General features: G+C 36.5%; 1 protein-coding gene across 4 annotated transcripts in view; it reads left to right on the forward strand.

Annotated features, from left to right (window-relative positions):
• Positions 1-15,769, forward strand: part of DNM1L (dynamin 1 like) — a 40,141-nt gene that overhangs the window by 2,847 nt on the left and 21,525 nt on the right. For 2 of the 4 annotated variants that reach the window (XM_063319487.1, XM_063319504.1), the window contains exons 2-3: positions 8,938-9,085; positions 15,173-15,211. In XM_063319487.1, coding sequence (XP_063175557.1) covers positions 8,938-9,085; positions 15,173-15,211 — 187 coding nt within the window. The remainder of the gene's footprint in view (positions 1-8,937; positions 9,086-15,172; positions 15,212-15,769) is intronic. The other 2 variants (XM_063319494.1, XM_063319513.1) reach the window with 1 other exon arrangement.

Raw genomic sequence — 15,769 nt, forward strand, 5'->3', positions numbered from 1 at the left:
TATTCTAGTACAGAGTCTATTAGGAAAATTGAAGACTGTTTGCTGCTGGCAGAATTCAGAGGACATACTCAGACTGCCAGCTTTTCATCACTATTTCAGGGAGGTTTTGCCATTCCCAGATAGGTGTTCTATTTTTTTTCCCCGAATTCAGTATTTTAGTTCCATTTTTAGAACTGTATTACTGAAGTGCAAAAAAAAATATCCAGGCTGGGAATACTATATAAGCAATATATAATAACACCCAACGTCCTTGTGTGTTTTATACAAATGGTTTGTGATCTGTACTTGTAAGGCATAACAAGGTGTTATTGAAGTATCTCAAGAAAACACATTAAAGCTATAATAAAAGGAGGCAAGGGGAAGGAGGGGAGCTTGGTTAGTTATGGCTTTTTGTATATTAAGGGCACATAGATGCTAGCATAAAAAATGAAATGCCTGGGCTACAAAAGTGGGCATGAGTTTTAGATTAAATTTAAAAAAAACCCCAAACAACCAAACAACAAAATCTCTGCCTAGAGATGTGTAAAAATGAATTGCCTTTATTTTTTTCAGGTCATTAATTCTTGGAATCTGTTTTGGGTTTCCAGAAGTCATCGACTAGTTATATACAAACTTTAGTTCAGTTTTTTAGTGAATTTTTCCAATGCTAACATTATAAAAATAAGTTGTGGGTTTTATTTGCACTTGGTGATGTTGATTCTAGAAGAGACGTTGTGGTGGAATTGATCTAGCAACTAATGAAATTCATAATGAGATTTTTAAATGAACTTTCAGGTGTATGTTTAGGTAGTCCTTTTGCTCAGTCTTCAGTCAATGCTATTTTGGGACTTTAAATGGTGAGATGTAGTTTACAATATTTAATATGGACTGTTCTGTTGGATGTTTCCATCTGTAAGAGCTGTTTTGTGAGCCTCAGTGATTGGCTCACAGATGAGTGTTACATTTATTTATTTTTTTGCTGTTTGGAATAAGTACCATGTTTGATATTTCAACGCTAAACCAATTTTTATTGCCACAGAGGAAGGTTTCTTGATCTCAGATAACAGATAGCCTGAGCATTTGAATACGTATAACTGCCTATTCTGTTAGGCTAAACAGTTAGGATGGTAATTTGCCTGTTAAGAAGTTGCTGGCAATGGGAAACTAATGTATGGTCCTGGTTACTGGGGTGACGAGAAGAATCCAGTGGATGTTGTATCGAAGCATCCAATTTGAGAGTGACTGGCATTGTGGTCTTAAACTTCAGGTGCTCTACAGAGCTTCTGTGACCCTGTCAGGGAAGGTCAGGGTAACAGAAATTTAAGCCACTTTGGCTTTTTCAGTTTCAATGTATCCTACATTGTGTTGGCAAAAAGCCAGTTTTAGGTAAAGGAAACTCCACCTTGTACCAAGCAACCAGGAAATCCCCATGCCAAGCTCAACTCGGGAATGTCTTCCTCCCTCCTCTTCTGGTTGTTTTTTTGTTGTTTTTTTTTTGTGTGTGTGTGTGTTTGTTTCTCCAGGGATCTTTCCTGTGATTTCAAGCAGATGAAAAAAGGCATCTGTATCTGCATTTGTAAAAGGGGCTGTAACTAGAACATAGCTTCGGTGCTGGCTGTGGTGGCTATGTTGGCTGGGGAGAGCTTGTTGGTTTTTTTTTTTTTTTCCAAATGTTTTGCAAGCTTCCTGTTTTGTTTTTTTGTTTGTTTTGATATCTGACATTCACTGTATCTGGCTTTGGGCATAACTGGTTTCCTTTTTGCCATCTCTTCCTCCTGCCAAATCATGCCCTGACTGTTCTGGTGTCTGTTTCAGAGAAGCAGCAAAGTGAGGTGGATATTAATTAGCTGTTTACCTTTACCAGACATAATACAAATTTTGCTGCTAAAGTTATATAGTGCAAAAAACATTTGTCATTGTGCAGTTTCTTTTCTCTGATGGGCCCTCTCAGTTTCTGAACAGCTGTACTTTTTAGGTCCTGAAGGCTTCTGTGATTGGAACGGTGGCATTTTTACTGTGTTTATGTGCAGACTTTATATGAATTAAAATAAAATTATACATCTAGTGGCTGTGATCCCACCTTTAGTCTCTACAGATTTTTAATATGAAAGCAATATTAAGCATCTTAAATTAAGGCACTGGTTCTATTGTTTGCAAATGCCCAGTTATTTTGGAAGAGTGGAGAGAATATACAGTTATAGAAGGATGTGAATGAAATAGGTTTTATTGTTTTGGTTTTGGGATTTTTTTCCCCCCACTAGTTTTGTATGCTTGCTGCTGTGCATTGTGTTCACTTGTGATTGGCAATTGTTTTTCTTGGAAAACCTGTATTTGAATTAGAATGGAGGTGGATCTTTTATCTTGTCCACAGGGGACAGTGAAAGGAAACACATTTTCAGGAAAATTAAGGGGAAGAGTATTTAAACAGAATTTGAAGAGCAAATGGCTGTATAGTTCTTGGGAAAGATTTGTTCATATAGTAGCGAGAAGGTTGAGTGGCTTTCTCTCTATAAAAAAACCACAAACCACCCCAAAACTCTGTTGTTTAGAATGTTTTTTTAAATTGAAGATACAAATTGGCTTTGTTTTGATTCATTTTACTGCCACAATAATGAACATAATAGTATAAGTAATGTTATGTAAGGTCAGTCTATATGGCTTTGAAATGTGCATCTTCAAATACCACAGTTCCATGATGTAACTTAGAGAAGTTCTGTACTTGTTGTTTCAAATGACGTGAGGTATTTTTTCTTAAGTGAATTATTGGAGGACTTTGGGAATTGATGTATTGAGAAAGAATACATTTGCAAATCTTTTATCTATTTGCTGTTGTTTGATATGTATCTACATTTAAATATGGTGTAAATACAGGATTCCTGAAGAATTTTGACTGAGCTGTGCAAATTCTGGCTTTCCTTACTACTGGTATATAAGCTGTCTTCTGTGGGGGGAGTTCCTGTGGATTCCAGTTTCTTCCTGACTTATTCAGGAAAGCTCTCTATTCAAGTGAATGGGGAATGGCCTGCAGGAACAACAGTCTTGTAATCCAGACAAGATCTTTCGCAGAGAAAATGTACTTTTGCAGCAGCCAGCAGTGCATTATGCTGGTTTCACTGCTTTCTCAAATTTGGATCAGCCTGTTGGCTCTTCTTTGTCTTTCTAGAAGTATAATTTTGTTTCAAAGAATGCCTTACAATAATTCATTGGGCCTGCTTATAACTTCAAAATTCTCTTCTGATTAGTAAATACATTTTTAAATTTGTTGGCTGTTTAGAACCAGCCTAGCTTGGGATGTCCTTAGTTCACATAGGAAAATTTTGCCACAATAGTTATTCCAATCAAAGCAGTTCTTTTGTGGAACTACTCTGGAATTGCATGTGTGCTGACATTATTTCAGAATAATTCATGTTTGCAAAACAAGGAAAGAAAAAAAAAGTATCTTGCTGCTCTTTAGTTATAGCATGCTGAACTCTTCCGGGATAACTACTGCAGAGAACTTCTTTTCAAAGCATCTGTCTGAGTAATATTACTGTGGATGAGATCCCAGAAAAAATGCATTAGCTTATATTTCCCAATTTTAGAATTAAAACTTAGTAAAAAGTGTATGTATGTATTGCTAAGAGCATGATTTAGCCAGCGGGACTTTTGTGATTCTTGCATGAGAGAAACTGCAAAATTGCTACCATTCTGCCTCAGGTGTCAAAGTAGATGCATTGCTTTTCTTAAGAGAATTCTTCAGGAATTGTTATGTCTTGCTGAGAAATCTTTCTACTTACTTACTGTCATTCTCAAATGTCTCCTATTGTTGTGCCACTGAAAAGGTCATAGGGAATACTGATACCACAGCCTCTTTATTTTCTTGTGCTGTCCTGCAGTAAATCTGTATTGTGTTACAGGAGTTCTTCACAGTTTTCTTGTCTTTGATCAGATAATAAAAAAATTATCAGTTTGTCCTATCAAAAGCCATTAAGAAAATATACACTTCTTTCAACCTATTTTTTTGCTGGAGGTTCCCCAGTAGTTTATTGGATGTATTTCCTTATAAAGGTTTTTTCCACAGGTAATTTATTTTACATTGGCTCCACAAAGCGATTATGAAGTCTAAAGATAGACAGAAGGAAGGCAGCAGATTCTTATAAGATGACTTGAAATTTGTTGCAACTGATGCAAGTCCCTTGTCATTTTAATGCTTGAAATATGCAACAGTCTGAGCAAATGACTGTAAAATAAATCTCATGGTTCTTGTGCATCAGGGAACCTCCAAGTGTGTTGTGCCTTCTTGCTGCATGGGCTTCACAAGAGTAACAGCAGACTTTGGCTTATTTATGGAGCTAATTGGTGGGATCCAGTGAGCTACAGGACAAGAGACCTGGCATGCCTTTAAGGAACCTCATTGGAGCACAAAAGAGTAGTCCGTACAAATGCTCATCAAAATGAGCAGAGATGTAAGGAAAGCAGCGTGGAGGGAACTCATGACGGAGCCTCAATGCAGAAGACTCAGGCAGGAGGTAGAAGTGAGGACAAGCTCGCTCAAGCATATTAAAAATACTGCCTGCATATGCAGAGATGGTATTAAGAAAGCCAATGTTCCACTAGAGTTGAAGCTGGTAAGGGACATCAAAGGCAACAAGAAGAACTTCCAGAACTGCATCAGCAGTTAAAGACAAAAAAAAAAAAAAAAAAAAAAAAAGAGAGAAATGAGGGAAATACAGCTTGCTGCTGACTGTGACTGGTCATGTAGAGACGGTGACTATTATCAAGGCTGAGGCACTTTGCGCTTTCTTTGCCTTGGTCTTCACCAGCAGGTCTTTTAGGCCTTTGTACCTATAGATGGGGCTCAAAGTGGAGGGTAACTGTCGATAGTGGAAGAGGATTGGGTCAGGGTTTTCTTTTGGATATGGAGAAGGCATCTTTGCACGCTGTTGAGTGTAGGGCGCAAGTCTTCTAAAATTGGGAATGCTAATGAGAACTCAGAAAAAGAATAAGAATGCCAGTGAAGTAAATGTTTGTGATGAATGTGAACGGTTGTTCATAGTGTTACTTCAAAATTTTCAATACAGTCTTTTCTATTTGGCTTGTCAACAACCCTGCAGTGTTTTTGAAGGTAACATCTCTTGCTGTTAATGAAGCTGGACTATTATAAAGTCATGCAATGCTGTCTGCTGCTTCTGAATTCCTGAAAAATGTGGTTAGTAATACAGCAGGTTGCAAACCAAATGTTCTCATAAGAATTAGCGTAATGGATGGGAGTAAATGCCGTTTGATACTTAAGAAGTGCACACAGTTGAAATATGCAGGACAAGTGAAGAAATGAAGGATAGGGAGGCAGAAGCAAGATCATTAGGACTGTTAAACAGTAGAGATGCTGGCTTTTTGGAATGGATCATAGTTCTTGCAGATTTCAGCTTTTAATTTTTGACAGTAAGTACATAATCGTTTTCCTGTTATTCTGCTCTTCATCCTTGATTGTTTTATTTAGATTAACCTGAAGATGATGTTGACGATGATGAAAATAGAACTGTTAAGGAAGCAGTGAGAAAGCTGATAAGATTTACATCATATATACTGTCAGTGTGTATTGAAATAAAATATTTAAGTCCCTGTGTGCATCATCTCTTCTTATCTTAGTACTTCTGGGAAAAATGGTTTTACCATCCATCAGACTCGGGCATTTATCTGTGAGACTGATGATGTTTAACAAAGCAGAGTGCTAAACACTCAGCAATGGAAGTTTGACACAACGGTTAAAAAAGCAACCGACAGCAAGATGTTCTTGTATTTACCCTTTTTTTGTTTTCTGAGCAATCTATGTAAAGTTCCTCGAGATACCACAGCTTACAGATATTTCAAATTGGTGTCAGGTATTAGGGTCCAGAGGAAAACCTGACTGATCTGCCACAAAAGGTTAGAATTTGTTAATTCTTTTCTGAACCTGTCATGAAATGAGTTTATGGATTTCAGTTTGTGTTTAAAGTCGTGACGAGCATTCCAGTGAGATGACAAAAAAAGCGTGATGCTGCTGTAGACTTATTTTTAAAAATTCTGTCGTACCTTTGGTCATCAGTATTAGTCTCTGTCTACATCTGTTGTATGAAGGACTGGCTGAACTGAATTTGTATTCTGAAGAGGCCCATATCCCTCACTTCCCCTCGCGGGCAAAAAAAGGTCAGCTTTGTGTTTACTACTTTCCTTACCATCTTCCCAGACAGTTCTTGGTAATGGATGTGTATGGGGCCCAGATTAAGGAGTGCGTCATTAGATACTGTATTATGTTCCAAGAACAGATTGCTTTAATAAGGGAACGTAATGCAATTTGAAACAAATTTCCTGATGTGTGGAGTACTGTAGAGTCTCGTCTAATGTATGACTTCACATTTGCAAAGGATCCAGATTGTTCCTTCTACATCCACAGATAACTGTGGGAGTGGTGTAAGACATAGTGTTTTAGTTCCATACATAGCTCGGTGTGTGCCCATTCCAGCTTCCTGCAATACCACTCTTTTGGAAAGACCAAACAATGAGCAGTAGTTCGGAGCAACTTCTTGCATGGACTTTGGTTTCCTGTCTTGATGAAGTTCTTGGTAAGGACTTCATCTACTTATTCCTTTTTCACTTGGGTTATATGTTCAGGAGAAGCCACTTCATGTAAGTCTCACCTCCAGCCCTTTGAGACTGAGTGATCATTCTAGCCACATGTAAGAAATCTTGCTCAAGAGATGTTCAAAAGATTTTAAATAAATGAAGCCCTGGTGGTTTTGTTGTGTTTTTCCCAGTGCAGCTGATGAACCTTTATCATGTCTCATCTTTTTGAGGAGGCATTCCACTTATTTTAAGTTATGAAGTTTGTTAAGAAGTAGTTTACTGTTTGTCACTCTGATATTTATGTTTTTTCACATTCTGTAGTATCAGTAATTCTTCAGAAGTGTGGTACAATGGGAGCTCTCTCAGGGAGGTTTCCAGACCTACTTTGAGCTTTGGCCTGTAACTTTGGCTTCAGTTACTCTTGGTATGATTTCAGTGCCAGTGTCTTGTCATAAGCTCCTTGCATGGAAGGAGCACAAAGTTGATTGGAGCAGGTCAGTTGAAGAAGAAAATTACTAGGTGCTTTCTCGACGTGTATTTTGAAGCAAAAAAATCTTAATAAAGCTATTTTTTGATTTCCTGTGACCATGTCTTACCCCCTGTTTTTTCTAGACAGTTGACATTACTGCTGTCAAATTTGACTTAGGTTTACTTTGAAAAATATACACAATCTGCATTGGTTTGTTATTCAGCTATTGAGACAAATTACATTGTTGATAAAACAACATTTTTTTCTGTGCCATAAAGCATAATTATACAGTAAAGTGTTAGAAGAAAAGAAGGCTTTCATTTGTTGTCGTTCAAGCTTTCTAGGGGTTTGTCCTTGTGTTTTAATATTTATTTTGTGCTTTTGCATACAATATTTTAATAGGTTCTAATGCTTTCATATAATTTGTTCCTGTCTTGTCTTACTGTACTAGGAGAAATGTGCTGATAGTGCTGTGTTGCTTGATCTCTGCTGATCAATTTTTCACTTTTAGAAAAGCTACCTAGATCATTTAGATGTCACTAAATGTGTATTTAAAAGATATTCAACACTGCTTTTATTTCATGTTATGCTAGGTTATGTACTTGTTTTATGATGTACTTGAAATCTTGAATCTGTTCTTTCAGAACTGGCAAGCTGAATTGAGGTTGTGTAGCAGTAATGCATATTCTAGCTGTCAGAGCCATCTGTTGTGTGTTGTTTTTTTTTTTTAAGAGAATTGTTTGACAGTAGCATTAACATAGAAACATTTCCTAGCTGACAGCAGTGATTGTCAGAGCATGTTTTCTCGTGCCATGCCCATGTTGACTTTCTGGCTACAGAAAACTGGAAGAGTTTAATACAGTTCTATTAAAAAGACAAAATCTTATTGGTTAGACTTTCAAAATATATGTTGACATCTCTGGGACTATTGATTATTGTTAGTTTTAACATGGTAGTAGTCTTGAATCACTCTTAAAACCCATGTGTTCACAGATACTTATTGGGCCACATAGCCTGATTCTGCGTTTTATCCAGAAGTGCTACAGGAGAACATTTTTAAATGTAAACTCTAAAGCGAATTTGTAATTTCACAGTCTTTAAGTATTTCACAACTTCTTACAGTTTGTTATTACATAGACAGGCATTTGCAGTCAATTCAGTTGTAAATACTTACAAATATATAGATAATTACACACAGAGTGTGAGAGACAGTATAAAACAATGTTTATATATTTAGATTATAAAACAATGTTTGCACTTAAGAAGCTGGCATGATACATTATACAAAAAAACCCAACAAACCAACCAACCAAAAAAAAAAACAAAACAAAAACAAAACAAAACAAAAGGAATGTAAGATTGTAATAGCTTAATGTACTCAGCTGTATGTTAACATGGCCAGGCCATGTTAATACTAACAGCCCATGTTAATACTAACTTAGTCTACAGAGTGAAGTGTTACTGCAAGATGTTAGAAAATGACATAGTAGAAGACATAGAATTTCCTTCTGAGTACTGTAAAGAAAAATGATTTTTTCATTTCCAAAAATGTTTCTGGAAAGATTAATATTTGGAGTAGAAAATGTTAAATAGAATATTATTTTTTCTGAAACATATTACATGTTTAATTTAGCCTTAAGAGATAGAAAATATATCTATGTGCCTTTTAAGTGTCCCAAGCAGGTTTAGACAGTGAGTGGTTTAAAGCAGATTTGAGTCTTTTAGTGTCTATGCAGCGTGATACCACTGTGTTAGATGCAGTGAGTCTATCAGATGCTCCTTTGGGCACTGTATAGCACAGTAGAGAATAGAGTACTGTTTGCAGGAGTGATGAAAGCAAGCTAAAACTAAAATACGACAGCATTTTGATGTTTAAGAAAATCATGCAGCTCTATTCCAATTTTCAGAGCAGTGGAAAGAGTTCTGTGTTGGAAAGTCTTGTGGGGAGGGATCTGCTCCCACGAGGTACTGGAGTTGTCACCCGGAGACCCCTTATTCTGCAGCTGGTGCATGTTTCCCCAGAGGATGGTCGGAAAACAGCTGGAGATGAAAATGGTAAGTGTGATCCAAGAGTGTGTTTGCCTAGTAGGAGATAAACTTACAATCTTTCTTGTTCATTTGACTGAAAAATCGGTTGTTGTAATCTTAAAACTCAAGTGTGCTTTTTAAAATTTTCTTGGAAGAAAACACAGCTGTTGTCACATATGTTCTGTCCTTTTAACAAATGTCATGAAGTCAAGATCTTTTGGATAGTCAAAGTATCTTTAATGTTTTAAGCTCTCCTGTTTGTTTTTAGGAAATGCTTTTGAGATAAGCAGGCCAAAGAAAGCATTTCAGTTACGGTGATGATTGTCTAGAGTATAGAGAACATGATTTTCTTGTGTGTGTTTTTCTTCTCCTCTTTTGCTGTATAAATAAGGTTTTTCCTTGAGAGGATGAGTATATGACTTTTTAGAAGGAACTTAGGAAATAGATAAATTCTGAATAGAGCAGAAGAAAAAGAAATGAAAACAAATTTGTAGTAGACACAAACAGAATTTAACAGGCATGTTCTGTAGCTCACAGATGCTACTTTATTGGCCTGCACTGAGGTCAAGAACAACACTTCAAATATTCTGAAGCTGTCTAGTTTGAAGCTAGTGTCTTCTGTAGTGTTTCTATGTTTATCCTTCAGCAGATGAAGAAAGTAATTGCAGTTATCCCTTGGGAATTTAATCGCTTATTCTATACTAACTAGTGCTCTTGATCTTGTGGAAGAGCAGTAGGCATATCCACCTTCTGAGCGTAAGATAAATTTTAGCTTTTTGATGTAGAAAGTAAAAAGTACACAGGCTTTTGATGGCTTGATAAACTTGGGACTATAATTATTAATTCTCATTGTGTTCAAACTTTTTGGAATCTATTTCTAGCAATAGTAAGTCAAGGCATCAGAAGTTGTTTATAGTATTTGTTTTATGTAGTATTTATAGCCTTTGGTTCCTGAAGAACAGTTACTACTATTGTGCAGTTTAAAAGGTTTAAGCTCCAATTTTCATTATTGATGTAAGCAGAGAGCATGGTTTGGGTACATAACAATTAAGATCTTTTAGTGTGCAATCCGGGGTGTGCTGGGTTGTGAGGGTGTTGTCCCATCAAGATGTCCCGTCTTGTCCCATCAAGAGATTGTAGGACAATTCAGGTTGGAAATGATCTCAGGAGGTCTCTAGTCCAGTCTCCTCCTCAAAAAAGGGCCAACTCTGAACTCAAGACGAGGTTGCTCAGGGCTTTATCCAGTTTGGTCTTGAAGATCTCCAAGGCTGAAGAATTCAGAGAGTCTCTGGGCAACCTTTCAGAAATGGCACGTTTGATCTCTTTAAATATGGTTTTATATTACATGAATTGTGCAGTGTGTAGTTTGTAGTACTTTTCAGAACGCTTTGATTCTGAGACATAGGATAAAATACAATTTTGTTCTGCTCTGCAACTTCACAGGTATAAAAGATGGTTTTGTGGTTGCACTATTCTGAGTCAATGCAGAGCCTCTCTGCTGTAGGTTGCATTTGATCTGGGGATCCATATTTTAAATTTAAAATGGGATAATGATGATATTATAAGGATGTTGGACTAAATTAATATTTATAAGGCCCATTTAGATCTTTGCCGGGGGAGCGGGGGCGAATATCAGTGCGTAAGATGTACATGTTATAATCTCTTTGAGAGAGATGTGGGCTTGTTTGGTAAGAACAGACAAACCTTTATGACTTAACAGCTGCATTTGAAATGTCTCTTTTCTCCCTCCAAAATTCATGCAAATCATGGTCTAAATGGCTTTGTCACTGGTCTGGTTTAGTATATGTACAGATTGTGGTGTTATATCTGTGAAGATGGAAACAAGTAGCTTGGAAAGAAAAAAGTTGGCAATCTCTTATTCTGGCTATGCTGTCTGACATTGTAATAAGTCACTGCACTATTACAGGTCATAGTTTTGGTTGTTAGGAGGTGGGTGTTGAGGTAGGGTTGAATATGTGTTTGGGATTCCCTAGAGGGAAGTCTATCCATAGTCTTGCAGAGAGGGATTTTCTCCAGATGAGGGGTTTCTTCTTTACAAATTGAATATTGGACAAGAGAATATCAGTCTTGCAGTGCTGCTTTCTGAATGTGCTGGTAATGAACTCTCTGCGTGCACAATACTTTTGTGAAACCGCCTCTTTGTTTTGTGACTTCTGTTTTGTAATTTGTCACCTTTTTCCATCCTAATGCTTGTTGCAGATAATGTACTAGAATTACATATAAATGCATCCATTTAAAAGTAGTACTAGTCTGTGGTTCTCACAAGCTTAAATTTCACCTCTGAGTGTTTGCATCCAGAAAGCTTCCCTGTTTTTAACACAAAGCAGTTTAGATTCCTGTGGTATTTGTTTAAGCATGGACAATTCCCTCGTCTTTATGACTATGAAGGAAAGAATTGTGTCTCTTCAATAGCTTAATCTTGACATCTTCTGATGCATGTGAGCTGCCAAAAAATAGCAGTTCATAATAATTTTGGGTTTTTGTTTGTTGATTTGGGTTTTTTTGGTTTTGTTTTTTGGATTTTTAAAAAAAATTTTTATTTGATTCTTAGGAGCACATTGGGAAAGATCATTGAGAAAGAACTGTAGCTAGACATTTGAACTTTTGATTTTCTAATGTGCAACATTAAAGATCATCTCTGCTGTTCCCCAAAGTCAATTTGCACTGTGTGATACCCTTGTACGATAGTTGCTGCAATAAATCAAGATAGTCAGAAAATAGCAGAGATACGAATTTTCCATGAAACATGAAGAAGTGCTTGTGTTTTCACAACATTTCAGACCAATACATATATTGTACAGACGTGTGTGATTTGGTGTGAAGGAAATGTTCTCATTATGCGTTTGCTGTTTATTGTTAGCCTCTAGTGACTCAGCACATGGGGTGTGTTTGAGGTGGTGATACCACATTGTGGTGTTCTCTTATCAAATTGCAAGTGAAGCAGTGGGTCTGATGTCCTGAATTATTAAATTGGTCTTGTAGCTAAAACCTATTCTGGTAGCTTATCGATTTGTTAGGAAATGGAAAAGAGGAGGGAACATACGAATGGGCAATTAGTAAATATTTATAGGTTCTTTTTTTTGTCCAAGATAGGAAGCCGAACATTGTTCAAATTCGGAACAGGTAGAATTGATACGAAATGCAGGAATAATTAATGCAGATATGTTGCTTGCTAAATCTTGCTGTTTTGTCAGCTTTTTGCTCTCTACTTCAAACAGGAATCCCTTATCCCTAGCTCCCAAACAGCAGGGACTGCTTCATTCTACTTAACTTTTCATTCGTAGAAGCGAAAGAGAAAAAGGGCTTTCATTCAAAAGTGCTTGCCATCTTGTTAGTGTCAGGGATGGAAAAAATGGTGCAACATACAGAAGGTGTTGGAAGATGCGCACATGTTTTTTTCACAAGTTGAATTTTTTTTTTTTTAAATTAGAGAAAGAGCGCTAGGAAAGGATAAGGTGATGGGGCGGGTGGGGCGCGGTGGAGAGAGTTCAGATGATAGTCTGCTGGGTCCAAGACTGTGAAGGTATGGGAACTAGAAAACTAGGAAAACAGTTAAGATTTTCCATGCTTTGCTGATATTTTGTCCTTTTTAGTATTTGGGAAGTTCTCGTTGCCATGCTGCAAGAAATCCTGTATGGTGGTGGCCTTTTATGACTCTGAACAGCTTCTTTGGGCTTCCACTGTGTATGAAGAACATTTCTACTGCTTTATGAAGGGAAAAGAGATACATGAATAAATGAAGTCAGTTAGCATTGTACTGTGTTTGAGCTTCTTAAAGGAGCATTGCAGTACAGGAGATAACAACAATTTAGCGGAAGGCAGTCCTGAGAAAAATACCATAATCATGTCTAGTTTTCCAGTATATTAATTAAAGTTTTCAGTCTCACTCCAAGATATGAAAAGCCAGAAAAGCAAACAGACTGTTGCTTTATTCAGGAGATACTGTTTTGAAAGGCAGAATCTGTTTGTTATTGATAGCTTCTGTTTAAATAATTTCTTATAATCTGTAATACTTAATGATAGAATGTAATTTCTGCATGCTTTTATCTAGCATTGAATCTTGAATGTAATCGGGTGATAATTCACCTGGAAGTTTTGCCTGAAAAACTTCCAGGAAGTAATATAACTGAGAGAAGACTGATTTACCAGTGAAACTAGTGATAAAAAAACCCCGAACTTCTACATTTAAGCCAGAACATCGGGCTGCTTAATGTAGGCTGATGAAAATATTTTCTCCGTACCTTGAACATCCTTGCATTTTGAGTTATACATATCTTTTCTCCTTTCCTAAAACCTCCTTTGCATTAAATTAGAGCTATTGGGAAGTTTTTCTCAAATGTTAAAAGGGTGTCAGTATAGACTTCCTCAGAAGAGCAGGGCAAGAGTTTCCCTGCTGTATAAAATGAAACTTCAAAAAGATTATACTTGGACCAGATGAGATTTTCCATAAACCTCAGGAGACTGCATTTCTATCTCTTTTTTTTTTTTTTTTTTTCTTCTTTTATGTGCCCCAAGACTGAGGTTAGGACTAAGCCATTTATCATGGCTTCAATCTTCTCTTGTGTTATAGATAGCAAGGAAACTTGCAGCTTGTTAAAGCTTAAAAAATTTTCATTCTCTTTTGATCTATAGATGTTAAGAAGTTAAAATGCAATGCCTCTGACTAGCATGCATCTTTTTTTTTTACATATATTTTAAAAAGTTAATAGATTATACTAAGCCAAAACATTTATTTATACATAGAATTAAGCCGAGTGCCTAGCTGCAAATTCCTATGCCACCACAAAACCAGTAATTTAAGACTAAACCAGCGTGTCCTAGGAGGACATCATCTCCCCAGGAGGAAAATAACAGAAGAGGGTTTGGTCCATGTCTTTCAAATGTAATCTTGCTATATCTTGCTATATCTCTTTCTTCCTGGCTTTACGCCTGTCTTTGCTTTCTTAGATTCAATTTTTAAGAGGAGATGAGCAACACAATCTTGAAGATACATACTTCCTGTATGTGCATTTTCCTTTATTTCTTCTGAACTGTAAATAAACTAAACCTGTTTAATAACCTGGAATTAATGAGCCCTTTCATTTTGCACTTATTTTGGAGACTGGTGTGTAATTTTGCCTATTTATCAACTGAGACAAACAAAAATTGCCTCCTAACAATGGTTTCTTCATAGCTCATGTGCCTGCAGAACAGTAAGGATAAAAGCAGTTTGGTTTTTAAATTTTTTTCCTTAATGGGTCCAGTCCATCTAAATCAGCATAGTTCCATTGATGATAAACCTTTGACTTGCCCAGCTCAGCAAGACATTAAAATAACTTCCCAGATGTACTAGGCTTTCCAAACTGATGAATTGATTGTTGCTGTGCTTCTTGTATTTTGTGCCAAACAGGCATGTGCAAAAAATGTCTTCACCAGTGTGTTTTGATTCTTGCACTTCCACGGTGCTCTACTGGCATCACATAAAAATACAGAGTGTAAACTCATCAACCCTTCAATAAAAAGTTCTTTTTTTTTTGTAATGGGATTTCCATAAATATTTAGAGAAAATTAAAGGTCGAGAGGGGTGATAACTAATGTTGTCTCTTCTTAAATCTGTCTCAGAACTGCTGTAATTGGTTTTTTAATTGAGCTTTGAAAGATTGATGCAAACCTCAGATTTCTTTCCCATACAGTAATATTATTTCTAGTGACATTAAAAATGTTTCCTTACTTTTTCTTGCCATGAGTAAATGATGAGAAACATTTTGACAAAGAAGTTCAGCTTTGCGGAACCTAATGTTTTTCTGTGCTGAAATAAAAATACTGTGAGCTGTTGGAATTAGATGAACAGCAATAATAAAGTCATCATCGAGTAAACTTTGTTGTGTAGAATATCTGATTAATATGCATCATTTGTCAGTGTTTAGTTAAGATCTTCTGTGTGTATTGTTAATATGTTACACATTCTCATCAATAGTAGAACAGCATGCACATCTGTCTGCATGCATTTGTGATCTTTGTAATATAATCTGGTACAGAAAGTTAATAAAATGCTATACTAAATATGGTTAAAAATTTTAAACATCATTCAATGCTGTTTCTCTTTAACTGCAGACCCTGCTACATGGAAAAATCCAAGACACCTTTCTAAAGGTTGCCTTTATCCACTTGCTTTTTCTCCCTAAAGTGCATGCTTATATACACTAACCACATACATTTCATGCAGCTTTATTGTTGATTACACTTTTACTTTTACACTTTGGCTATCGTGTTGATTGATTATTTTGCCGAGTCTTGTGATCTGGTTGATTTTTAGTTTTCCAACCTTGTTGCGTTAGAATGAGATGATTTTTTGTTTTTCTTCTGTACCGTTGCTGCTTCATAGAATTTCCTGCACTTTTAATTCCCAAATCCTTTAAAAAATGTCTATTGATCAATATCTTGAAATTCAACTTGAGTGGAAAAAATGTTTTGAAAGATGGCTTGATTGTAGGTAAGCTAAGTGTTTGCCGAATGGCCAGATTTCTTGCAGACTATTCTTCTAGAGCAGATTGCTATATCGGGGAGCAGAGGGGAAATGACTACAAAACAAAAATTTGAAGTGGAATTTATCACTAGTGCTTGGAAACCTCGTTGTGGAAGTGTGAGTAACTTGCAGTGTGACTCAAACTGCTGCCTGCACTACAAAGAAGCAGGAATTGACAGAACCTC

The sequence above is a fragment of the Chroicocephalus ridibundus genome, chromosome 1, assembly GCF_963924245.1.
Source record: "Chroicocephalus ridibundus chromosome 1, bChrRid1.1, whole genome shotgun sequence".
In the NCBI taxonomy this organism is placed as follows: Eukaryota; Metazoa; Chordata; class Aves; order Charadriiformes; family Laridae; genus Chroicocephalus; species Chroicocephalus ridibundus.